The 27,384-nt window shown below is 39.1% G+C and overlaps 1 protein-coding gene across 1 annotated transcript; it reads left to right on the top strand.

Annotated features, from left to right (window-relative positions):
- Positions 1–236: 236 nt before the first annotated feature.
- On the top strand, positions 237–26,443 carry LOC134650823 (ribonuclease Z, mitochondrial). The gene is made up of 21 exons (XM_063505756.1): positions 237–669; positions 1,497–1,683; positions 2,362–2,483; positions 2,630–2,813; positions 3,866–3,956; positions 4,645–4,706; positions 5,064–5,229; positions 5,582–5,717; positions 7,614–7,758; positions 8,649–8,735; positions 15,137–15,291; positions 16,887–16,941; positions 17,651–17,766; positions 18,788–19,006; positions 19,759–19,901; positions 21,141–21,310; positions 21,754–21,985; positions 22,329–22,508; positions 23,797–23,927; positions 25,042–25,140; positions 26,008–26,443. The coding sequence occupies exons 1-21, from the start codon at positions 410–412 to the stop codon at positions 26,314–26,316; spliced, it is 3,249 nt and encodes a 1,082-aa protein (XP_063361826.1). The 5' UTR covers positions 237–409; the 3' UTR covers positions 26,317–26,443.
- The last annotated feature ends 941 nt before the right edge of the window (positions 26,444–27,384 follow it).

Below are 27,384 nucleotides of genomic sequence, written 5' to 3'. Positions count from 1 at the left end.
TTAAAAAAAAAGTTGCAAAAACTTTCACTTAAATTTTCTAATTTTTTGATTCCCAATCAGCCAATATCACATTAAATTTTATCATTATTTTACAACAATAAAATTAATGTGTGTCTAATAAGGCCCAAGTAAATTATGAATATAATTTGTACGTCTGTAAATGCCTTAAATAAACAAAATCTGTCATTGTCACTTTCGTGACTTGCCTGTCTGATCTGTCAAAAAGACAGAAAAATAATGGAAAAATAAAAGAAGAATTCGGAGAATTCTAAAAATGTTCTAAAACCCTAAAAAATACTCTAAAAACGAATAAAAACTTAACATGGTCATATGGCAAAACTATCATTTAATTCAGTAAATCTCAAATGCTTGTAAACATTGCTTCACAATAAATATAACCTTAAAACACATGTACGGTTCAAGTCTATTTAGATTAGCTAGAACAAGTAGCGTTCGTTATTTCAAGAACGGTAGTAATAAAAAACTGTTGGAATTTCTAGCCAACATGCCGAAGGCTAACACCGCGCGAATAGCGGAGGCGCAGCAGCAGCGGCAGACCATCTCGAAGAAAGGCGAGAAGTACGGCCCTAGCACCGTTTATTTACAAGTGCTGGGCTCTGGCGCTCGTGGCGTACCTAACACGCTCTACCTCTTCACTGATCAGAAACGGTAAGTGAATAAGATTCTGTATACTACTGGCAGTAATACTAATACTTGGACTGCCATAGCTTCAACTTCAAGCCTTGAAGAATTGCTTTTTTTTTGTAATGGCATGTAGCTTATTTTTTATTTTACAAGCTTTTTATTAACTTGTAATGTACCTATATAAGTATGTAACTATTACTAACTATGTTTGTAGGGGTCAAATCTTGCAAGTTAAATTTGAGTAAGTCTGGTGTTTGCAATATTGTTTATTTATTTTAATCAGGCTACAAGGCCCCATGGGCGTACCCAGCATTTTTTAAGGGGTGGGGCAGAAGTAGGGAAGGCTGGGTACGTTGAAACAGGGTATGGTTGAAACAGCTCGAAATTTGCTATATGTTTTCGGTATGTAGGTTTTCGGGGGCGAAACATCGATTTAGCTAGATCTTATCTCTGGGAAATCGTGCATTTTTGAGTTTTACATGTATTCTGCGTAAAAATTTCTAGCTTCTGGTCACAGACCAGGGTGGGGCGACAGCCCCACCTTGCCCCACCATGCGTACGTCTATGCAAGGCCCATATTACAAAGATTAACATATATATGCATTTATAAACTTAAAAACTAAACACAATTTAGGCGGCAAAACAGCTTGGCCCTGTTGAATAGTCTGGTCTTGTGTCATATTCCGCAGTTTGCTCCGGAACCTTTGCACTACACCCTTCGGCAAGTCGGTATTATATGGTACCATTGAGCTGGGATTGAGATGGGAGGTAGCCATAGGAACTCTGTGATACAACACAACCTAATTGTGGTTGGGGTTTTGCTGATACAAAAATTTATATGTTCGATTCAGGTACCTCTTCAACTGCGGAGAGTGCACCCAAAGATTGGCACATGAACATAAAGTAAAACTGTCACGATTGGAGCATGTGTTCATCACAAGTAAAACTTGGAAGAATATTGGAGGTCTGCCTGGCCTGTCATTGACACTGCAGGATGTTGGGGTCCCAAAGATTACACTCCATGGACCTGAGGGTTTGGTAAGAATATTGCTTTATGATCCAATTATGCAAGACCATATTACACACAAGGCATAGTAAAGTTAGTCATAGAAGCGCTGGTGGCCTACTGGTAAGAGCGTGCAACTTGCAATCCAGAGGTTGCGGGTTCAAACACCTGCTCATACCAATGAGTTTTTCAGAACTTACACCCAAGGCCAAAAGTATGGAATCAAGGTTGTTTTCTTTGTTGTAGGTATATTTGAATTCTAAATTTTACATTAGGCAGCCCCAAAAGAATGAAAAAGTAAATATGTAAATAGGAAAATGTTATAATACCCTTTTAATTTACACATACATTTTAACAAAATGTTTAACTGGCTAATATCATAGCCAGCATTTGAGTATTTTATTTGTATAATGTTATATTATTATTTTAACCATTTTTTTATTAAATTGCCAATGTGTAGTATACAATCCATCGCTTAAAAAAATACATTTTTCTACTGTAATACAAGCTTGTTTCCATACATTTGGCCGGGAGTGGATGTACGATCATATATTTACCAGTCACTTTTAGGTCGGATCTTCCCCAATTTTATTCATGGTGTTTCTCGCCCTGTTTGTTTTATGATTGTCAACCACACAACAATAGTCTAACGTCTGTTTGTTATAATAAAAAGTTAGTAGAGATATATGAATATTTACATACCTTTCCAGGACGTCCTTTACAATGCAACAAAGAGATTCGTCATAATGAAAGAGATGCAGGTGACCATGGCGCCATCCAGCCCTACAGAAGACTTTGAGGATAATGTTATGACCATCAAATATGTTCACCTGTAAGTCTCCACTTCTAATTACCTCAAAAAACATACCATTTTCACTTGTAATAGAGTTGCATTTCCTATGTTTCTTTCGATGTTAATAAAGCAATAGAAAAACAACACATTGTATTCAACAATGCCTAAACAATATTTGTTCCTAGGTTGCCGCAGCTGACTCTGCTCCCAGACATACCCCCGCAGCCGGCCAAGCGCGCCAGGCTCGACGACGTCCTCTCGCTCGCGTACGACCAGTTCATACACGACAAGACGGATTACTATAAACGCGGGACGGAGGGTGAGGGCGAGGGGAAAACGACGCCAAGGTCGGCGAGGAGTCCAGGTATAGTACACCCGTACACCGATTGATTGATTGATTGTCCGCAATGTAACTAAAATCGTATACGAGTTCGCGTGCCGTCTAAATGAGCCCTAATTATTAAAAAAAAAATATGTTGCTTTACAGGCAAAATGTGCCTTAGAACTATGGAACAATAGTTATTTGTTTTACAAGGGGGCAAAGTTGTTGTTTAACCGCTCGTGCTAATATTGACACCCAAGCAAGCGAAAGATTCCAAAAAATGGAATCTTGAGCTTTGCGAGGGTTTCAAAGCACGAGGGTTAGACAAAATTTGCCCCGAGTGAAACACAAAATTTTTCACCACACCACCCCGAAGCAAATATTAAATGTAAAATATCAAACAAAATCAAACCAAATCAAATCCAAATTAATGTTATTAAATATTTATCATCCAAAATTATCATTTAAAAGTCAATTCTACCAGCAAACATAAGAAAACAACTCAAAATTTGCATTTGATTACTTTGCCTCACATGTGAATAAAATGCAACTTTGCAATCAGTTTTTTAAGTGCAAAGTAAGCCTTTCCGAGATGGTGTGGTTAAAATCGAATTATTTTATTAAAAGTAGTTTAGATACGAGCGCATACTGTTTAAGCTCCTCAGAGTTGGTCTAAAGACGCCAAACCTTTTTATAAGATATTATATTCTCAAGAAATATCAATGAGTGCAATTCCATCGTAATGTTCCAAAAAGGAAATTATCACTACTAAATGTGAAAAGAGTTATTACGCAAACTTTATATCTTCCTCTTTTCGTCCTGTTACCCCCTGCTGGAGTGTAGGGCTCAACCATTTACTGCCACTGACTGTCGGGCCTGGGTAGCTTGGGGCTTGGGTAACCTCCCCCCCCCCCCCCCTTTCCCAATACATCCAACTCTTGCTCCACGGAACGGCGCCAAGTTAATTTAGGGCGACCATGTTTCCGTCTGCCATGCATCTTCCAGGGCCACTTTGGATAGGTTAAGTTTCCTGAGGATATGCCCAATCCAAACTTTATATAGACCTGCGTTAAACAGATTTGAAATTCGAATGTAACAGATAAACGACAAGGTAGACCACGGCCGCGGCGACAAGAAGTCGAGGCGACGGCGACCCCTCGCTATCAGAGTCCAAGTAACAATAGACTCTCGTCACTAGATAGAGTTTAAAATTATAAAGCAAAGGGGTCTTTAGAAGCTCCTACATGATTTGTGTAGTTATTTTGTTTTGGATCACACTATGTAAAGGCAAGGTATAAGTAACATTTTTAGTTGTAGATTCGTCACAGCTTCAAATAATTAGTTGTATCAGTTCTTAACTATGAAATGGAACATCCTATGTATACCCTATCTTTCGCAAATAAATAACTTATGACTTATGACTTCGTTCACAACACTTGTAGTTAACAAAAGATGACATTTTAAAATCCGGTGTCCATGAAAAATATGGCATAGTGCCATTAGTATTTAGTACAACACCATCTATTACAGCTATCAAACTAGGAATCCGAATTTTTCTTAGACATTTGGTACATCTCTTGTAGAATCCATAATGCAATCAATAACTTTTTGAATTTCTGTAACTGTGAGATAATAGATATAAAACGCCGTTTAGCTTGCTTTAAATTATTAGTATAGATTAATTAAACAGTACAGTCGCCATCAGATATATCGGAGCGGTCAAGGTGTTCACAATATCTGAACACGCACTCTAACGCCCTGACAATAGAGGCGTGTTCAGATATTTGTGAGCGCCTTAGCCGCTCCGATATATCTGATGGCGACTGTACAATCGTGCATAAAGGCATTAATGATTATTTTGTAATATTTCTCTCTTAGATCGCCGCGAGAAGAATTTTGTGGACCTTCATACCTCGATTGCGTACATTTGTACATTAAAGGTGAGTACTTTATAATTCAGGCTAATAGCTGACAGAGTAAGGAGCCAACCATTTATATAACTCATTATTGATATATTTTTTAACAATATCTATATCTTTTTGGTTCTTGCGCGAAAAACTAGTGGTTGTGTAAAATAGATGAAGAAATTGTACCTACACCTTATTTTTGACCGTATAATATCTCTGTTTAGTATTTATTTCTGCTTAAGAGCATTAATAATAATAACCTGTTCTTTATCGAAAAATTGCACAGTCTTATCTAAATATTACTTGATTGAACTGCCGCCTAAATAAGAAGATTCGCTTCAACAACTTTTTAACAACTCACTCAAACAAAAACGACCCTGTCTTTTCCAGAAACGTCTAGGCACGCTAGACTTAGCCAAGTGCGTGGAGAAGGGAGTTCCACCAGGACCTTTGCTGGGACAGCTAAAGAGTGGGATAGATGTAGTACTGCCCGGTGGTACTTTAGTGCTGTCTAAAGACGTGAAAACACCGGATGATCCTGGCCCTGTCTTTATAAGTGAGTACAAACGAAAAACAATCTTAACTTATAGAAATAGAGTTCACATATGAACTTAGTAAATGTTTTCTTTGCTCAAGTAAGTGAATTATTGTTATTTGAGAAAAATAAAGATCTTTAAACCGACATAGCAGATAACAACAACCCTAGAACTTTGCTGGGACAGTTTAAAAGTGGAATACTGATGGTAGTACTAGCTGTAGTACTGTTACTGTAGTACTAGCTGATGGTACTTTTTTAATGGCGTCTAAAGACGTGAAGAGGGCTGACGACCCTGATCCTGTATTTATAAGTGCAAAGGAAAAACAATCTTAAGTTAGAAGTTATCTTTAGTTATATCTAATTTTTTCAGTTCTGGAAGTGCCAGAGATCAGCTACCTCAGCGAAGAACAGTTCGCGGCGCACTTCGACAACGGCACCAATTCACCAGAAAGCATACCTACAGTCATCGTCCACTTGTCGCCGCCTGAGGTGTTCCACCATAAAAAGTAAGTTTTGAATCTGGCTTTAAAAAATACACCTAACCTTTTGGCCGCCGGACCTAGTCCGCAAAGACGCTCACTCACACGCCAGAGCAAATTTTAAGTAAACAACTAATAAAAAGTTTAGGGATTGCAAATAGTGATATCGATATTTACAATTTATGGTAAAAATCTTCTCAATTTGGCTTTGTTCTTATCCAACTTTAATTTATTTCGAAAATGCCAAAAATTAACATATTTTTTTACACACGACAATGTTAAAAATAAAGGTCTTTATCATTAAAAACAACCACTAAACAATATCGATTCATGACGTAATATCACCGCACTAGGCTGTACAAGAAGTCGTTTATACAAGACAACGGCGCGCATGGACTGTCCGCAGTGCAGACCGACAAGGACTGTTTCCGCGCGGATTAAGTAATAATATAAATAAATAAATTCTTTATAAATAAATTCTTTATTTCATAATAGTATACATTTTTGTGATACAGGGGATGGAGCCGCCCGGTAAGCTTATGCTTGTGTTGGGAGGCACCGCTCTTCCCTAGGTTTATAAGTAGTACAATATTTATTTTATTTTATTAACATTAGGTAACTAAGATATGTAGGTAATTATACAGAATTACTAGTTAATATGTTTTAACTTAATTCTAAAACATAATAGTCTCTAGGTCAACGGCGTAAGCGCTTGTCGGTACGTAAACTTTATAAGCGTAACGTTAGAGCCGCGCATCGTGTGTCGATAATATAAATGTAAGTACCGGAACTGCATTGGGGAAAATTGCACGTGGGTTAATTGAATTGTCAATGAGTGAAGAACAATAATATTGGAAAAGGGTGGGGATCGGAAATGTTCGGGAATGCATGTTTCACATTCGACATGTTCCTTAGATGAGCTTCTCAGTTCCCGTATTACATCCTCCCTACCATGACAATTTTTCGTCAATTTCAAATATATAACATTCTCATAGTTAGGCGACACTGACTATATAGTCCTAGCGTCCGCCTGTACCATTCTTGTGCGAAGCGGTCACTGCAGGGTATCACTCCCCACTACACTATCATCTTAAAATGAATCTTTTGTTCTGCAAATAAACCACAAGGACAGATTTACTTGTCTGACTCTACTATCAACAGCTGAAGAAGCTCCCTGAACTTCAGCTATAGTTAATGCCTGTCTCGTTTTACGTATTCTAGTTACTAGTTACCACCAATTGGCATTTAACAAGTGTTCAAATGCTTAAATAAAACCAGATTTGCGATTTGATATTTATTTTGAATATTCTCATATCGAGTTAACATTCCCATCCCTAGCTGTCTTGTATACAAGACAACGGCGACGAGGAACAAGAAAAACGTTGAAATCTGGAGCAATTTTTTTGAGAGCCTTATTATAAAAGAATGGATTTCTATAGCTGCAATAAATGCAATTTTTTTTTAAACAAGGACCGAAAACATTAACATGAGTAAAAAAAAATATAATTGATATTTTTTCCACATTTACCGAGCGGTTGAATTTTTGTCTTATATACAAGACAGCGGCGCCAGTGTATCGTTCTATCGTTGTCTTGTATACATGCCAACGGCGGTCAAAGGGTTAAAGTTTTTCATTTACAAATCATTTGGGATGCGTAAAACATAACGCGACTAGCTTGCCATATTATGTTGTAAATAGGTATCTTAACAGTGAATCTTAGGATCACATATAGAAAACTTAATTTTGTTATTGACATTTGAAGCCAAAAGACAAGTGGTGCCCCCTACAGTTCACACCTGCTTCATAAGTGACTCCTGTGTTGTTATCTATAGTTCACGCTGGTTTACTACCAATAGCAGTCGTTTTCTTGTAGTTAAAATTAAGAACGTAACAAATACTTATATTATTTCCTTCGTCCACAGCTACCAAGATTTCATGACGAAATTTGGCCCAACAACACGCCACCTCATCCTCAACTCGCAGAACTCGTGTCTGGGTTCCGAAGCCGTCCATCGCACTCAGCACAAACTACATCTGTTGGACCCTGAGGTTTTCCCACTACTCAAGGTAAGACCTATAGGTAATGAGAAACTTATGAGTCCTACAGAAATTGCAAAGCAAAAGTTGTTTTGTCCTATGGACAAATTCGGCCCAACAACACGCCACCTCATCCTCAGCTCGCAGAACTCATGTCTGAGTTCCGAAGCCGTCCATCGCACTCAGCACAAACTACATCTGTTGGACCCTGAGGTTTTCCCACTACTCAAGGTAAGGCTGACCTATAACAAGAAACTTATGGGTCCTACAGAAATTGCAAAACAAAAATTGTTTTGTCCTATGGACAAATTCGGCCCAACAACACGCCACCTCATCCTCAACTCGCAGAACTCGTGTCTGGGTTCCGAAGCCATCCATCGCACTCAGCACAAACTACATCTGTTGGACCCTGAGGTATTCCCACTACTCAAGGTAAGGCTAACCTATAACAAGAAACTTATGGGTCCTACAGAAATTGCAAAACAAAAATTGTTTTGTCCTATGGACAAATTCGGCCCAACAACACGCCACCTCATCCTCAACTCGCAGAACTCGTGTCTGGGTTCCGAAGCCGTCCATCGCACTCAGCACAAACTAAATCTATTGGACCCTGAGGTTTTCCCACTACTCAAGGTAAGGCTAACCTATAACAAGAAACTTATGAGTCCTACAGAAATTGCAAAATAAAAGTTGTTTTGTCCTATGGACAAATTCGGCCCAACAACACGTCATCACATTCTCAACTCGAAGAACTCGTTCCGACGAAACTCGTTCGTTCGTTCGAAACCACATTTACTGGACCCTGAGGTTTTCCCACTTCTCAAGATAAGGCTTACCTGTGACACAAGGAGCTCATAAACAGTATAAACACATCAGACGGTTAAAAGGTCTTAACAGCTAACAGCATTCTATTATTTAAGGACCCAAGCATACCAGCCGACTGGGGTACCGTGCCCAAGACCAACAGTCCTACCAAAATAAAGGGCATCGAAGATTTGAAGAATAGGGTAAGTGGATCTCTTGATTGGTTGCTGGGTCAATGAACTTTTATCCATCGGCTCGTACAGATGTAGTGCATAATTATTTTCCATTGTATTTTCACGGAAACATACGAACGTATATTGCTATTTCATTCAGTCTCCGTACAAAACGTACTGAGGTTAACTGAAGTAGCATGACAAATACGAACGATTCCGAGAAAATACGATGGAAAACAATTATGCACTATATCTGTAGTCGTTGCCTATTTGAGTAAACTAGTAAAAATGTTTTTTTTTTAAGTTTATTGACTCTGTAAGCTTAAATACTACCCGGTCACAATATCTGTGCACCTCGCCTCGTGACGTCATGTCGGCGCTCTGAGGGGCTACCGCCAAAACCGAAATTCGGAAATTGCGGGGTTCTTTCTCTTTTACTGCAATGAGGGCGTAATTAGAGTGACAGAGAAAAATGCCCGCAATTTGCGAACTTCGATTTTCGCGGTTATAGCCCTGGGTGCAATGTGCAAGCGACGGGGCGAGCGGGGGGAGTAGCGTCGCATACCAATGTCGTGCCTGTGCATACTTTGACCGGATAGTAATTTAATAGAAGCAAACCAGATTTATCTAATGGTGTAAGCGCTTTCGCTTAGCATGCATGGCTTTGTGGATGTCAACCATTCAAAATAAAATAAACAGTCAAAACACACGAAAAAATGGCAATAGTTCTTTAAGGGCCTACTGCAGCCGCGTCTGGCGCTTCGTAAACCACGCCCGCTAGTTCTTCCCTCCCCGCTAACACGCACACATGGAAACGCTTCGCGCCGCACGTGAAGTTTGTGTGACCTTTTAGCACCATCTAACGTTACAGAAGTTAACTACCATTATACGCGGTCGCTGCGGTCGGCCAGAAACTTAAATTCGGAAAAAATTGAAACAGATGGCGTTGTTACTTGTTCATAATAGCAAACAATAAAATAATTAATTAATAAACCTGAATATTTATTGTTGTTTTGGAAGATGTTAACAGCATAGAAGCAGCAGCGTATATAGCATATAAGTTAAGAGTATTGATAATAAGAAAATAGCACAAGAACAGAAAAGAGATTATTTTTGATAAAATATGATGAAAACAGATTTACTTGATTACGCTCACCTGACTTTGCGGTCACTAAATGCAAATTTCAACCTTATTGTTATGGGGTTACAATACCCCTGGGGTTGCAGGCGTCCATAGTCGTTATTATTATAAATGCTTTGGTTGAAATGCTTTTTAACCCTCGAATTTTTCATAGGTACAGTCACCTGCAATAAAATGTTACTCTTCGACGGCCGCAAAAATATGTGACACGCTCTTATGGCTCTACAAATAAGATCTAACATGATCTACCGCAAAACGGCCTTCGGTGTGTAACATATTATTGCAGCTGACTGTACTCGTATTCATTGTTGTATAGGTAGGTATTAATATCTTTTATCCGATCGATTTGCATTTATTTGAAATAAATCAGTGTTTAGTAATTATATGTTTTATTGAATAAGAGATTATTTAGGTATGTAATGAATACAGGGTGCCTTTTTGAAACACTCATTTTTAGGGTTCCGTAGCCAAATGGCAAAAAACGGAACCCTTATAGATTCGTCATGTCTGTCTGTCTGTCTGTCCGTCTGTCCGTCCGTATGTCACAGCCACTTTTTTCCGAAACTATAAGAACTATACTGTTGAAACTTGGTAAGTAGATGTATTCTGTGAACCGCATTAAGATTTTCACACAAAAATAGAAAAAAAAAATTTTTTTTGGTGGTTCCCCATACTTAGAACTGAAACTCATTTTTTTCATCAAACCCATACGTGTGGGGTATCTATGGATAGGTCTTCAAAAATGATATTGAGGTTTCTAACATCATTTTTTTCTAAACTGAATAGTTTGCGCGAGAGACACTTCCAAAGTGGTAAAATGTGTCCCCCCCCCCCACCCCTGTAACTTTTAAAATAAGAGAATGATAAAACTAAAAAAAAATATATGATGTACATTACCATGCAAACTTCCACCGAAAATTGGTTTGAACAAGATCTAGTAAGTAGTTTTTTTTTAATACGTCATAAATCCCCTAAATACGGAACCCTTCATGGGCGAGTCCGACTCGCACTTGGCCGCTTTTTCTGGATAATTTTGAATTTCAATTGTCAGGGGTGCCTACATTATTTTTTAATACATTTTACAACGACAACAAACAAAAGTTCAAATTCGCCGTATTTTTATTACCCGGGTCGATCGCAACAAAATAGAAAATTATGTTTTTCAAATCTAAGCGTTATTGTAATTTATCTCAAATAACCAAAAAGTCAATCTGACTAGAACTTAAAAACGAACTGAATTATTTTAATATGTTGATTTTTCTTGGTGACCCAGGAGAATTTTTTTTTGTATCCCATACAAAAAGAGCGTATCCCAATCGCGTATCGATTTTAGTTTTTACTTATAAGTGTGAAAAATATATTCTACCATATGCGAAGGATGTGTGTTTTTTCATGTTTTATGTGTCTTTTTGTACAATAAAGTGTTTTACTGCTACTAATATATCATTAACGATTAACTAAAAAGGTATTTACATCTAATTTAACTGGTAAATTATTAAAGTCCGCTAAAGTTAATATATACCTATTCAACAAAATATTTGTTAATATGTCCCAAAATCATGGCTCATTTTTTAAGAGCCAACAGGAGCTGAGATTTAAATATTTTAGGTAAATATTACCCATCTCGCTAACGGAAGCGGCTCCTGAAACTAGTGCGATAAGGACAAGGCGAAAAATCCTGCGTAAAAATCTCAAAAATCGAGGTTTCGTACTCGACTGTTTCCTCCTCCAAAACTTAACCAATCGTAACCAAATTTGGAAATCTAAATTATTATAAAATTATCTGTGTCGGACCGTTTTGCTTTTTTGGCTAATTGATATGAGTTTTGAATACCACGCCTCTCATTGCGGCATAGTCAATTTGGCCATTTTTGAAGGGCTCTAGCGCCTTAAAAAACAAAAATGTCAAAAAAAGCAAAACGGTCCGACACAGATATTGACTATATTAATCTGTGTTGAAAAAATCATTGCTCTGGCTTCAAAACCCACGGAGGAAACAGTCGAGTACGTTTGTATGGAGAAATGACCACTCCTGTTGGCTCTTAAGTCTCCTGACTTACCAAACATATCGCAACGAAGGCAAGGGTACAACGCGGCATCGTGAACCTAATAACGTAAGGTTTCAGTTACTTTTTTAGTCGCCGACCATTTTATCCGGGGTACGAAAAGAGGTATTAGATCTATCCTGGGTCTAATATGTTATAAAAACATAGTTTTTTGAAAAATGTTCGTAGGTAGTACACAAAATTTACATTTTCTTTTAAATGTGATTTGGGTCATCGTTCTCCCTGGTGACTTTTCTGGTGACCCAAGAGACATCAATTTTATTATGACTCAGGAGACTTTTTTTCTATGCACTTTGATTTTTTTGATGCGCTAATTTTGTAATCTAAAATAACTTTAAACTGCTGATATACTTATATCACTTTGCTGATGAGTGGAAGTGGAATTTAAACTTAATTTATTGTTCTCTCCCTTGACATTTTGGCATACATTTTACATGCTGCAGTGCACTCCTAACGTTAATAAAGACATCATTTTTAGAAAAAGCTTTAGGAAAACTCACTCTTGAGCTTAAAACGATTAAGTCCTTATCATATTATGTTAGATTTTTAGTACAGACCCCAAATCAGTGAAAATGTCTCTTAGCCAACTAAATTTGTCCCTGGGAAAAGTACGATATCCCTAAAAATTGTACGTACATTTCGCATTTTTCTGAAGGAACGGAATTCATAAATTGGGTTATTATTATTTTTTCAGATTATTTGATTGCATTGACATATCACCAAGATAGATAGAACATTTAAGTTACCAGAAGAAAAGCATTTGTGTTCTTTTATACAGTGTGGAAAAAGTAGGTTCGATTCCCGGGCGCGACTAAGCGAATTTAAAAAAAAACAACGTGTTGCATTCCGGGAGTGCCGACAGAAGTGAAAACTCAATGACTAGTCCAAAATGTCTGCAGCACTATGTATAATTGACCCATCCTCCTTTCTATTGAAAACTTTTGGTTCCGAAATTGCTGGTCAGTGAGCTTGTTTAAAATTCGAAATTCAAATTTATAGCGTTAATTGTTTAAAATTCGAATAGAAATTGTAAAGTTACCTTGCAGACCTCGCATCTAAATATATTTGGTCATGATATTTTGAGTTTTATTCACCAGTACTAGAGTTCACTTTTATTAGCGATTTCATCAAGATGTAGCTTTATTGAATTATATTTGAGTGATATAAAGTTATAATACTGTGAGATCCTCGTATTTCAGCCCGTACAAGATTATAACCTTTTTCATGTAATGTCATTGAGTTTTTCTTTATTGATTTAAATGCCATCTAAACCTGGTCGCCTTAAGCTGTCTCGAGTTCATCATTTTTTTCCCCACCTCAAAAAGTGCCTAGCGCCGCTAAAGAAGTTTTGACTTCAAAAATCTTTGAATGCAGTTGTTTCTTTAAAAAACAATAATGTTTCATTTAAGTAAAATGAGCAAACTTAAGGTTTTAAGGCACTTTCCCTCCAGGGCCCATAATTTTTTTCCACCCGGTAGTAGACAACTATTATTTTCGACTAAATGAAGTTTTATTAGATAAATCGTTGATCACATGGTTCGTTTCACACATCACATCAAATCGTTTGTCATCACAATCAAAATTTGTCAAAAGTAATGAAATTTATGCCAAAAAAACATAAATAAAACATATAAATTCAACACATTTTTTTAATAAAAATCTTTCTCGATGATATAAAAAAGAACATCGACAAATTATGTTCAAAGAATTAATATCAAAACAGATGTCATAATTAGGATTGGCTACTTTAAGAAAGGGACAGAGAGATTTAATCCTCTCGCTCTGCACGTTTTTCTCATTCCTCCTTGTCAAGCCAAAATAAACTATAAAATGATAGTAACACAGTACATTGTAATATTCACTTTTTCCACGGTATCATGTCATTGTAAATTACTTATGTGAAATTGTAGTGGCGTGCTACTTTCAAACCGGAGGTCACGGGTTCGAACCCCGGCCCGTGCAAGTGAGTTTTTGTAAGTAGGGACCTTTTTTTAGTGGTACTTAAATATAATAACTTTTCGTATTATTGAAATAAAATATTTTATTCAAACAAACTTAATAATATAATAATTAAAACGAATAATATCAATTAGTTTTTAATATTGATTCAATTATTTTAAATTATTTGAGCATGAAACATACTAGATTTATTTTTATCATTACAATAGAAAAAAAGCAAAAATTATATTCTTATAGATATTTTATTTTCAAACAAAAATAAAGCAAAAAGTTACGGTTAGATTCTGATGGCTAAATACCAAACAGCTACCGATACATTTCAATATCTGTCGAAATTTCCTAACCCGTTGTAACTGACAAAGGGTATAGATTTCGACGTAGCATGACGTAGCCTAGCAAACACGCACACATGCGTAACGTATAGGCCTGTAAGAAGGCACCATCATAGGTTTACCTCCGATTCCGTTACTACTCAATGGAGTTACGACTCAACGTTTATTGGATATTTAAATTTTACGTAATTCGGAGCGCTGCGCGAAGTGACATAGGTCTTACCTCTTTGAGGCACGACGGCCATCTAACATTACTGGCATAAAGAATGCATTTATGACTTTGACGCATGACAGAAAGAGAAACCGAACTGCGTAAAATGGGCGTTTGCTGTTGAATTCATAAAATCAAAAATCGATAATAAATCCATCGGTAAAGGATAATAAGTTAATATTTAGTTCTTTGAAAGTTAAGACGAGATGAAAACCTTTGCTGTAAGGTGGGTTGTGCTGGATATGGATGTGTTTTCTAGTTGTACGAAGCTAAAACCGAAAAATGAACACGTAAGTTTGGATTTATTTTCTATCGAGAAAATTTTAAGCATTCGTGTTTCGACTACTACGAAATCTCTTATCATATAGTCAAGAAACATATATCCGAAAATCACTACTGTTTGTTTCCGGGGCTAGCCACTGCCACCTTTCTAAGATCCTGTTATTTTTCGATGCACGGCCTTAATAGGTCTTAAATAATAGGCATCTTTAATACCGCTGTATACTGTGTCCACTGTATATACTGATTTAAGTGATTATTCCTTGTTGCAAAGACGGTTTATAGATTGAAGCACCCTTTAACAACAAAGACAACATCATAATACTATCTTTAATACTGTTAAGGCTACTCAATTACTGTTTTCGGACATTCACCCCTATCTGTCCCTCTCTAAACGCACGCTTATCGCTTCTCTCGCTATGACGTCACTAAACCGCTTCTAGATCGCCATCGCCCAGTTCCAGAACATTATCAACGCGGAGATTAAGCGCAGCCCGCCGAAAGAAACGGCTGAAGAGGATGAGGGACAAAAATTTGAAACTTACTCTTCACGAACGCTCACCATGTTCCATCTGCGGCCAAAGAGGGAGATTGACAGGTGAGTGATTGAGATACAGAGATGCGATTTATTTGAAATACTTCTATTTAAAATGCAAATACAAAATGCAAAATACCTATTTTGTATTTTGCATTTAAATGCCTTTTAGTAAAAAGCATTTTGTATTTTATTTGAAATACTTTTCGAGATGTATTTTGCCTTTTGCATTCATTTCAAAATGCAAAATACTTTGTGATTAAGTTTAGCCAACATTACCAGTCAAACAAAATGAAATGAACGAATGACGCTTGTATTGCCGAATTTGACCGATAGAGGCGCCTACTGCTAGCCATGCCAGTCAGAGTGCGCGCCTTATTCGCTCCGTGCAAAGCACCCGTAGGGGAAGCCGAAACGATCGCAGCGCTTGATGTGGCCAATAATGACAAGATTGGTATCAGTGTTTCTGTCAATTCCCATACTTCTCAGTTATTTTAGCTTTATAATCATACTTACGATAAAAATTGGTCACGATAGCTATTGTGTGGTAAACTGCAATAATACTGGACGAAACCGTAATAGTAAATTTTATATATTTTCAACGCCGAGCTAGATATTAGCTTTTTATACCATATAGTACTATTCCAGGCTTAACAACGTAATGGCTAAACATTTTATCTAGTCTATGTCAACACAGAGTTTTTCTTGTATGTTAATAAAATAGCTAATACAGTGTACCAACATTAAGTGATTGTAATATTAGTTATTTAAAGCCCGTCAAAAGCACACTTTTGGCCCGTAGGGTTATCTGTCGTCTGTCACAAGTGTCACAACAGACATTGTGCCTTAAGCGGGAGAACATAAATTTTTAACATAAAATGTGTTGATTAAAACCTGTGAAAAAGGTCAAAGTTTTTATAATTGCAAGCATCGTACGTATCCCCAGGAAAAGGATCACTAAGTGAGTCATCAAAACATAGTGAAACATGCGTTTATTCATTGAATTTGTAACGAAAAAACAACGAAGGATATTGACCGAATAATATAAAATACACAGATAATTCTTACTGTTTTCACTAAAGCAAAAACCAAGTGTATTTAACATTAAATACGAATAGATTCCGCACATTGTTAAGTACATTATAGTAAATATTTTTAAGGAATAATCTTTATTTTGTAGCGCTCGCTATTTGACAGCGCTGACCACGTTGCGAACGCTAGGCGGCGCTGCCATCGTGCACGGTCTCAATAGTCGTTTAGACTTGCGGCTCGCGGCTCGGCTCGTGGCTCGCCTCGACGCACCCGCGTTTGGCTTGTCATTCGGTTATAAACCTTATGCCGTGCCGTTAGTGTTTAAATTACATTAGCTCGACGAGCTTGCGAGCCACGAGACGAGCCGCGAGCCCACCGCTTACACTCGCGTTTCGTGGCGCGGCTCGCGGCTCGTCTCGTGGATCGCGCGAGAGTCTAAACCGGCTATTATGTCTGACTAGTGTCAATGTCAAACGAAAACGACGAACATGATCTATGGCTATGAAACGCAACGCCGCTGACGCCGACGATTCGATTTCACTGATTTATTGTTTGCTGGTGCTGGTGAAGTGGTTACTGATTTGATTTGATTACCTACTTTTATGATATTGAAGTGTTGTTGTTAGCCCTACAATACTGGAACGGCTATGTACTGTACTACAACAAGATAATTTAGATAATGTAAACATTTACATGATTTACATTATTGATACGCGTACCTACTGATAAATATGACCAAAATGTCATGCATAAGGTGCCATGTTATTAGACGTTTTTGTTCGGCTCGGCATTGTGTCTCTATTTCTCATGATAAATAAGTACCTAAAATAAATAAAAATATCTGAGATTTGGTCAAAAGGTATTTTATTTTGAAAAAGTATTTTGAAAATACCTATTTTGTATTTAGCATTTGAAATACAAAACGCAAAACTATTTGGTATTTTGCATTTGAAATAGTAAATCTGAAAAGTATTTTGCATTTTGTATTTAAATGCTTTTTTAAAACCATTTTGTACATCTCTGTTGAGATAGTATCTGTTGGAGTGAGATAGTAATAGATTAAGCGCTGCCCGCCGAAAGAAACGGCTGAAGAGGATGATGGACAAAAACCTCGAAATTTAGGTACTCTTCGCGGACGCTCACCATGTTCCATCTACGGCCAAAGAGGGAGATTGACAGGTGAGTGATTGAGATAGTATCTGTTGGAGTGAGACAGTAATAGAACTAATAGATTAAGCGCAGCCCGCCGAAAGAAACGGCTGAAGAGGATGAGGGACAAAAATTTGAAACTTACTCTTCACGAACGCTCACCATGTTCCATCTGCGGCCAAAGAGGGAGATTGACAGGTGAGTGATTGAGATAGTATCTGTTGGAGTGAGACAGTAATAGCTTATGCCTAGCCCGCCGGTAGAAACGGCTGAAGAGGAAGGGGCCCAGAAATTGGAAACTTACTCTTCGAGAACGCTCACCATGTTCCATCTAAGGCCAAAGAGGGAGATTGACAGGTGAGTTATAGAGATGCAACTATCCTTTAGAAGGAGACATCAACAGTGTATAGTCTAAGAAAGCTGGGAGGCGCTAGCTTGTAGTAGTAATAGTAACTTTTGAAGGACGCTCACAGCAAAGGACCGGAGTCTGAGTCTGCGAAAGCCCACCCAAAGACATGTATAAAGAAGAGGTAAACCCTATACTGGAAACTTGTTGCCATGTTGTTTGAGACAATATAATCCCGCCTAAAGACAGGTCTGAAGAAACTGAGAGCTCCAGACTGGAGACACACTCGTCATGGGCGATCACGGTGTTTCATCACGGCCCAAGAGAGAGATTGAGAGGTGAGTGATTATGGTTAAAACTGGAGCCATACTCGCCATCTTTGGTCATAGACGATGATGTTCCATTTGTGGCCCAAGACTCCCAAGAGGTAGATTGACAGGTGAGCCTCATAGAGACGCAGCTATCGGTTGGAGTGAGTCAGTCGTGTTAAACATGATTACTGTACGAGTATTTTAGGTTAGACTTTAGAGCATTTAGTAACTGGAGACGCCTTGTCTGTCATTTTCTGTACAAAGCAGTCTGCCGATTGTGCAAGGTTTTCGGCAGAGGGGTATGCTCTTTAAGGCGACTCCGGTTATTCAATGCTATCGTAAAGTATGTGAAAGCAAAAACCGGATTCTACCTGAGGGTCGCGAAGTTGGAATCGCGACACAATGCGAATTTTAATTTGTTTGTGGTGACCGTTCCGACTGAACATCTAGCGACCTTCACCATTGAGGAGTTTTGGCCGAAGGGTATCAAGTTTCGGCGGTTCCGCGGCCGGCTCCCTGACACTTCGGGGTTGCGTAATGCATCGCAATCATAATCTTACGAGTATTTTTAGTGTTTAGTTATATTTTTATAATATGTATGCAAGAATTAAGGTATTTATGTATAGGCCTCTAGTGCCTGAAATAAAGATTTCATTCATTCATCCAATGCAATATATTGTGATTATTAAGGTCCTCTAATTTTTTTAATCCCTTCATCCAGATCGGCCGAGCCAAAGCTCCACGTCCAAGACTACTACCAGGAGACCATGGACGTGGAGGGGTTCGCCGCTTGCCTCGCCAAGTTCCGAGAGGAGGCCCAAAACTTGCGCTTCAAGGATAACTACTCTAGCAATGAGTATCCGAAGATCGTCTTCCTGGGAACCGGCAGCTGTATACCGAGCAAGACTAGGAACACAAGCGCCATCATTCTTCATGTTGAGTGAGTTAGGTTTGATCTTAAGTTGTTACAGTTTGAACTGTATCTACTTGAAATAGAGTTGAAAATTACATGTTAGTTTCCATTTCAATTCGTGGACGTTTCAAAAGAGGTACGCTACATGAAAAAAACCCGGCCAAGTGAGAGTCGGACTCGTGCACGAAGGGTTCCGTACCATTACGCAAAAATGGCAAAACAATCACGTTTGTTGTATGGGAGCCCCACTTAAATATTTATTATATTCTGTTTTTAGTATTTGTTGTTATAGCGGCAACAGAAATACATCATCTGTGAAAATTTCAACTGCCTAGCTATCATGGTTCATGAGATACAGCCTGGTGACAGACAGACGAACAGCGGAGTGTTATTAATAGGGTCCCGTTTTTACCCTTTGGGTACGGAACCCTAAAAAGACTAGCATCGAATACTCAAAGACAACCAAGTAACCATTAAAAAATATTATTGCTAGTTCGAAAACTTCAATTATTAACGTCACCAATTATTTCTACTTTAGGTATTCAGTTAGCCTATATTTAATTATATTGGGTTTGGTATAAGTGTATAACGTTAAAATTTTAAGGATACAATACAAATACTCTTACACCTCAATAAAAGAAAACAATACAGAAAGAAAACAGAAACACATGCAAAGGTAAACAACAGGCGGTCTTATCGCTAAAAAGTGATCTCTTCCAGACAACCTTTGGGTAGTGGAAATTAATAAATATTTCACCTTAGTATGTTTTTATTTGCAGTGACCAAAGCACGATCCTCCTGGACTGTGGGGAAGGTACCTTCGGACAGCTCGTCCGGTTCTACGGGCCGAGGAAAGTGGACGGACTGCTTAGAACACTGAAAGCTATATACATATCACATCTACACGCCGATCATCACATAGGTAAGTGTAGGTATACAGCGCGGGACCTAATAATAACTTGACAAACTTTTTCCTAGACTCAAATAAGATAAGATAAAATTTATTTCATTGAAATATATCCTAAAATTAAAACAAACAAAAATGAATGTCATACCTAAACTAAGAAAAAGTGACCAAGGCATCCAGTGCCCCAAGCTGAAATTGAACCAGCGTCCTCTGCTATCGCGGCAGGTGCCGCGGCCGGTGGCACAGCGGCCTAGGTCGAATTCCAAGTATATGCACTTAGTTTTTTGTAAAAAAGTTTACTGACGACAAAAGCACCTAAATAATGTTATATTAAATAAAACCGATTTACCTGTTCTAATTAATCCTTTGACCGCCATAAACGTCAACTGACGCGCGCAGCTACAACTCTCAACCTTCGTACTCTCCGACAAGGTATACGATGACGCGCCGCACACGAGAGGCGTGGCGCTCGAAGGGTTAAATATTGACTAGGATTGGAATAAAACACATTAATTTCGTTCAGCAGGTTTTTGTAAACAGAGCAGTAGGCAGGTGTGTCTTGCCACCTAACTATTTAGTTCTAATAGGATTGTTGATGTTGACACATGTTGAATTTTATAATTAGGTAAATCTAGTTAAAATGGGCAATTTATCACAATACATTGGAGACTTTTACATAGTGACGTCACGATGTGTGTATTGCCATTTTGTTAGAAGCGTTTCATCAGTAAAGTCCGGGTGCCAGACTTTGACCATCATTTGTGATTTTTGTATTGCTTTAAGACAATGGGTCCCATACAGACATTTGATCCTCAAAACAAACCTGATCGACTGATACCATTCATAAAAAATTGTCAAATACCCTATTCGCACCGCCCTTCGTATTTCGGCCGCATTCGTATCTGTATAATTTCTTCCGATGGTAAATTTGTAACTACAAGATTTTGCCTATTTTATATTTACATGTTCATACCACAGTATTCTTTTGGTTAAAAGCTAACGTTTATTTTCATGATCATACATCGGGGTTTTCGGTGCGGGAATGATTTCGTGTATTTATAACTTTGTTTAAATTGTAAAATAATTATCAAACTATGAGTTAAACGTAGGTAGTAAGGTCCAAATGTGCTTAGAAATGTTAAATTAGTATCGTTTATTACAGTTCTTACCTGTTATTTGGCTAGTGTAAAACATTCCCGCACCGAAAACCCCGATATATGTTCATGATATACCCATTTCATACCTATGTTCCAGGTTTAATAGGCGTATTACAAGCCCGCGCGGCCGCGTTAGCCAACGCGCCAGAAAAAAATACACCCCTCCTGTTGCTCGCTCCTGGTCAGATTGTAACTTGGCTAACCATGTATGATAGCCAGTTCGAGAAAATTGACACAGAGTTTACACTCATACCTAATCAGAATCTGGTAGGTTTAAGATACACATATTAATATGTTAACAGAACTAGTGGCTCTCAGTGCTGTAGACCTTGCGAACCCGCCAATTTGAAAAAAAAAACATTTGTGTCGTGTCCAAGCAAAAAGTCCCACTTTGTCGCTTGCCATAAGGACGCTTTGACAGGTTATTCGTATAAAGATACAAGGAAATCTCGTCCTTATTTTAAGCGACAAAGTGGACCTTTGACTAGTTAGAGATCAATCGGTTGAGATACACGACCTGTAAAGGAGAACAGCCGGACAGACATACAAATGTACTTTTGCTAAGCAGAAACGAAGACCATCGCTTCGCTTGGTCAATTTACATAAACAAACGATCCCTCAATGGTTTCGATATGCATATAGGTAATACAGATATAGTTTAATATTTTTTTAGATATCCTTCATTCAATAGACTTTATTGATACTTTTAGATGGACCCAAAAGAACCAGGGCTAACACCCGCAGCGCTCGCCAGTATCGGGCTAGACTCGGTACTGACTTGCCTCGTACCGCACTGCCCTAACGCGTTCGGGGTCGCCATCACCGCCGCCGGGCACAAGATCACGTACAGTGGCGATACGCTGCCTACTGAGAACCTGGTCAATATTGGTGAGTACTACAGGCCACTTGTTTATAGAACCAGGCCTAACACCCGCAGCGCTCGCCAGTATCGGGCTAGACGGTACTGACTTGCCTCGTACCGCACTGCCCTAACGCGTTCGGGGTCGCCATCACCGCCGCCGGGCACAAGATCACGTACAGTGGCGATACGCTGCCTACTGAGAACCTGGTCAACATTGGTGAGTACTACATGCTACTTGTTTATAGAACCAGGGCTAACACCCGCAGCGCTCGCCAGTATCGGGCTAGACTCGGTACTGACTTGCCTCGTACCGCACTGCCCTAACGCGTTCGGGGTCGCCATCACCGCCGCCGGGCACAAGATCACGTACAGTGGCGATACGCTGCCTACTGAGAACCTGGTCAATATTGGTGAGTACTACAGGCCACTTGTTTATAGAACCAGGGCTAACACCCGCAGCGCTCGCCAGTATCGGGCTAGACTCGGTACTGACTTGCCTCGTACCGCACTGCCCTAACGCGTTCGGGGTCGCCATCACCGCCGCCGGGCACAAGATCACGTACAGTGGCGATACGCTGCCTACTGAGAACCTGGTCAATATTGGTGAGTACTACAGGCCACTTGTTTATAGAACCAGATCTAACACCCGCAGCGCTCGCCAGTATCGGGCTAGACTCGGTACTGACTTGCCTCGTACCGCACTGCCCTAACGCGTTCGGGGTCGCCATCACCGCCGCCGGGCACAAGATCACGTACAGTGGCGATACGCTGCCTACTGAGAACTTGGTCAATATTGGTGAGTACTACAGGCCACTTGTTTATAGAACCAGGCCTAACACCCGCAGCGCTCGCCAGTATCGGGCTAGACGGTACTGACTTGCCTCGTACCGCACTGCCCTAACGCGTTCGGGGTCGCCATCACCGCCGCCGGGCACAAGATCCTAGATCTACTGAGAAACTGGTCAAGATTGGTGAGTATCCTATAGACCTATAGAGCACTAGGTTTAAGATCTAGGACTGAAGTCCAAGACTCGGTACTGACTTGCCTCGTACCGCACTGCTCCAACGCGGTCAAAGTTGCTATTCCGATATGCCTCGCATTATATTTCTCAATAGAAACTAAGCAAGATTAAATATAAGCAAAATTGGTATCTAAAGCTATAGTGCTTATTTTAAAACAACCAGGGGCCGATTGCATAACAACTTGTAACTAATAATATTAGAGAAAGTCTCTTTCTAATCAAAGGAATGGAAAAGAGACTTCCGCTAATATTATTAGTTACAAGTTGTTATGCAATCGGCCCCAGATCTAATGTCCGCGAATACCGCTATCGTCCCTATCCCTTTGCTAAGATTTCGTGATTTGTTATTTAAAATTGAACTTTATTTACACTTAATAAAATTCAGAATTAAATGTGAAATACCGCTCACCATCTTTTCACGCCTAATTTCGAATCTTATAGAGACTCGTTAATATTAAGATTGTTTTAATTATGTCTATAAAAGTAACATGTGTTGCAATAATTCGCCTTTGAGACGTGCAATCTTGCAAGTATTTACGCCTAAAGACTAGGGGCCCGCTTCTCATAAGCTTGTAACTTGTAATACAAGTGGAAGTCCCTTTCTAACTAAAGCTGTCAAAAAGTGACATCCGCTTGTATTACAAGTTACAAGCTTTTGAGAAACGGGCCCAGCTGTTAGTCACAACATTCACAACATTTTTTGAAATATAAATAAATAAATAAATATTGGGGGACATCTTACACAGATCAACCTAGCCCCAAACTAAGCAAAGCTTGTACTATGGGTACTAGGCGACGATATACATACTTATATATAGAGAAAACATCCATGACTCCATATTTCTCTAATATTTCCTGTTTGATTGAAGGTCAAGACTCAACCATCCTCATACACGAGGCGACAATGGAGGACGAGCTGGCAGACGAGGCGAGGATCAAGATGCACTCGACGACGTCGCAAGCGATAGAGATTGGACGCAAAATGAACGCCAAGTACACGGTATGTGCAATGTAGAGATGCACCGGATATCCGGTTACTATCCGGTATCCGGCCTATCCGGCCGTTATTTTACTATCCGGCCGGATACCGGATAGCGACCTACTATCCGGCCGGATACCGGATAGTAAAATTAACACATTTTGGGGTAAAAAATGGAATCTAAAAAACAGTCACGGTCATAATGCTAACGACACTGTAAATAGAAATGAATACGTAACCAATGTCACACAATACACTTATTTGTTTACACAAAAATACGCGCGCGCACTTGTAACTATAAACGAACTTACTACGTAATGACATGATAAAACTCGTTACGATCCTAGAAATGTGTCCGCGCGAACGTTCACTACGAAATAGGTCGAAACCTGCACGACGCGCACCTGCAAAACTCAAAATATAGGTATAGTTCCGCCGGCCGAATATCCGGCGGCCGGATACCGGATATTCGGCCAGTGTCCAGGCCGGATATCCGGTATCCGGCCAAACAACTATCCGTTGCATATCTAGTGCAATGTATCTTACATGATACCAGGCGTGTCTCACTCCGCGATTTCGTCGCTTTGCTACAGGTAGCTAAAAGTACATCCGTTCAGCCCCAATTTTGGGGAAAGCCATAAGCCGCGTGTGGCGCTGTCGCCACCTAGCGGCCATATCTGTGCTGATCGTAACAGACGCGTTCTGTTAGAGAGTGAGTCTTCTGTACTTAATACTATTATTTATTCTGTGATGATACATCATTTTACACCCTCTTTGTGTATTTTTTTATACAATAATGATAACTCGAAATATAAATTTGATCCATAAAACGCTACAGAACCAGTCTAAAATGTGCCATCGAGATGCGTAACAAAGGCGCGTTATCGGAGAGCGCACCTACACTGGTTTGTTGAGCGTTGGACTAGCCCGCGCTCAGGTGCCAATTAGAATTACACGACCCTTTTTTCGCAGGTAGCGGCACGTGCGGTTTTACTTAACACAATAGACAAAAGATTAGCCGTTCGGAGCCAGCTTCAAATCTACGGACTATACCTGAAACAATAAACGTATTGTTTTATCACCTCTATATCTTAATTTTCACTAGAAAACCTCAAAGAAAATAATACGTTTCCAGGTGCTAACGCATTTCAGCCAGCGATACGCGCGACTGCCGCGCATCAACACGCACATATTCAACGAACATAACGTCGGCATCGCGTTTGACAATATGCAGGTTAGTGACAAAAAAGTTGGCTACACTACCTAATGGTTGAATATACAGTGTGGAAAGATAAGTCGGGCCCTGAAGGGAAAGTACCTTAAATCCTTAAGCTGGCTCATTTTACTTAAAGGAGACATTCCTTTATTTTTAAAAAGAGATAAAACTGCATTCAAAGATTTTCTAAAACTCGCTTGCCTCGCCCGGGACTCGAACCAACTAAAATTTAAAAAAAAAACGAACACTCCCTATTTTATTATACTAATCGATAGTATTACTATTCAGGATAAAATTTCTCTAACAAACATTTGGTCTTAAAAATAAAAATGATCGTTAAATCTAACATTAACTTTATTTTACTATCAATTTGTTTGTAATTTGTGTGTAAGAAAACTGAGTTACCACTCTTTCTTTGCTTATATTTCTCTATGTAAATACCCCGAGAACGTTATTGTTTTATATCGTATTTTAATTTCGCAGACGGCTGCGAACCTCCGTCACAAGATTTTAACCGCGAATGTAAAATCTTGAGTATCCATTACCCATTATGTTCGCGAACCTTCGATGGTTTCGGTATCCCAGTTTCAGAAAGACTTGTTTAGAACTATCCTACTTACATTGACGTATATCTCAGGACTGGCCTTACGGGCAATAAAAGTGGGGCATGAATGGGGCCAGTATAACGGTGTGAGACCGCTACAACGCGATTGGTTGATGACTTCGCATCACGCGTGCGATTGGTCGCAACTAGTTACGTTAGACTGCACGATTGGGTCGAATTCGTGAGTGACACCTCTGAACTAGGACCATTTTTTGTGCCCGTAAGGCCCGTCCTGAGATATACGTCAATGCCTACTTACAATAAAACATTTTTTTTCACAGGTAACACTAAGCGACCTCCCCCTCCTCCCGCACATGTACGCGCCCCTCCAACATATGTTCGCCGAGCACTGTGTGGACATGGAACTGAAGGCCGCCTCCCGCGTGCGGCGGAAGGAAAAATCCTCCAACACACCAACTCCAGCAAACACCAGCCTCTCGGGTACTAGACAATTTTCCACTGGCAACACTGCTCACACCACAGATAATGTAACTAACGAACAGAATGTAAAAGAGACTGTAGACTCGGTAGCACAGATAAAGGATAACATTGAAAATGTTGCCATAGAGTCGAAAGAAAAACAAACGTAAAATAGTGTTGCTAGTTGTTGAATCTGGTTGGCTGTGTAAATTGTCGAATTCTTTGAGGCACTGTTTTTATTTATTATCATAGTAATGTTTAGCCTTTATGGAATTGTGCCTCATATCATATAATGTAAAATTTAGATTTAATGTCACTTTGACTGTTTCGTTTTAGTCTTATTGTATGTATCGTATCTATTAGATAACTCTAGCTTGTAATGAAAAAATGTTGTCTAAGTATGTTGCTAGTATACATTAAAATATATTGTTGAATATTTCGTAGTTTATTTTTGACATTTTTGTACATCCATCTTTAGGAGTAAAAAGAAAAATAACTTGATGGGGTTGGCAACTGTCAAAAGTTTACATAGACGCCATCATAGCTTGCCCCTTTTTCTATGAGATTTGGCTTAAAGGGCTGGCTCCAGGGCATTAAAAAAACAAAAAATTTACACAATTCTAGGGATTGACAGTGCAAGCTATGATGGCGCACTCTGCTAAATACTTCGACCGGCCAACCCCATTGTTAAAGGATACTGTCACTGTGAAGGCGTGTGATGCAGATGTCAATGATTTTAACCCATTCATGGCCACGAACCGCCGAGCGTACACAATACGCCAGGCCACCATACAAATCGTTTTTAGCTAAAACGCATGACTCAGCTTATGGGTCTCGAGCCTGGCGCGAACGGTAAATAAATCGCCGCTTATGAAGCCGGCCAGTTGGACAGCATTATGCTACATTTTTACTAACCACCGATTTTCTGTGCCTATCAAAAAAGAAACTAATTATTGCAGTTTGTAGGAGTGAATATTTTTACTTTCTACAAGCGTTTAATGTCTGACCAAGCTAAGTTGGTAGCAAATTTTATAGCCCAGCCTGTGCAAGTGTTAATTTAAACGTCATAATTTCATATAAGTATGACATTTAAATTACACTTAGGTACTCAGCCTGTGCTATCAAAATCGCTGCCAACTTAGCTTAGTCTGATTCTATTTAACTTGCCGTGTTTTTTGTTGTTGTTTTTTGGGGCAAATCTTGGAAGTTAAATTAGAACCGTTTCCCGATTTAGATGA

Source organism: Cydia amplana, chromosome 9, assembly GCF_948474715.1.
Source record: "Cydia amplana chromosome 9, ilCydAmpl1.1, whole genome shotgun sequence".
In the NCBI taxonomy this organism is placed as follows: Eukaryota; Metazoa; Arthropoda; class Insecta; order Lepidoptera; family Tortricidae; genus Cydia; species Cydia amplana.
This window is presented reverse-complemented; position numbering and strand designations above follow the sequence as displayed.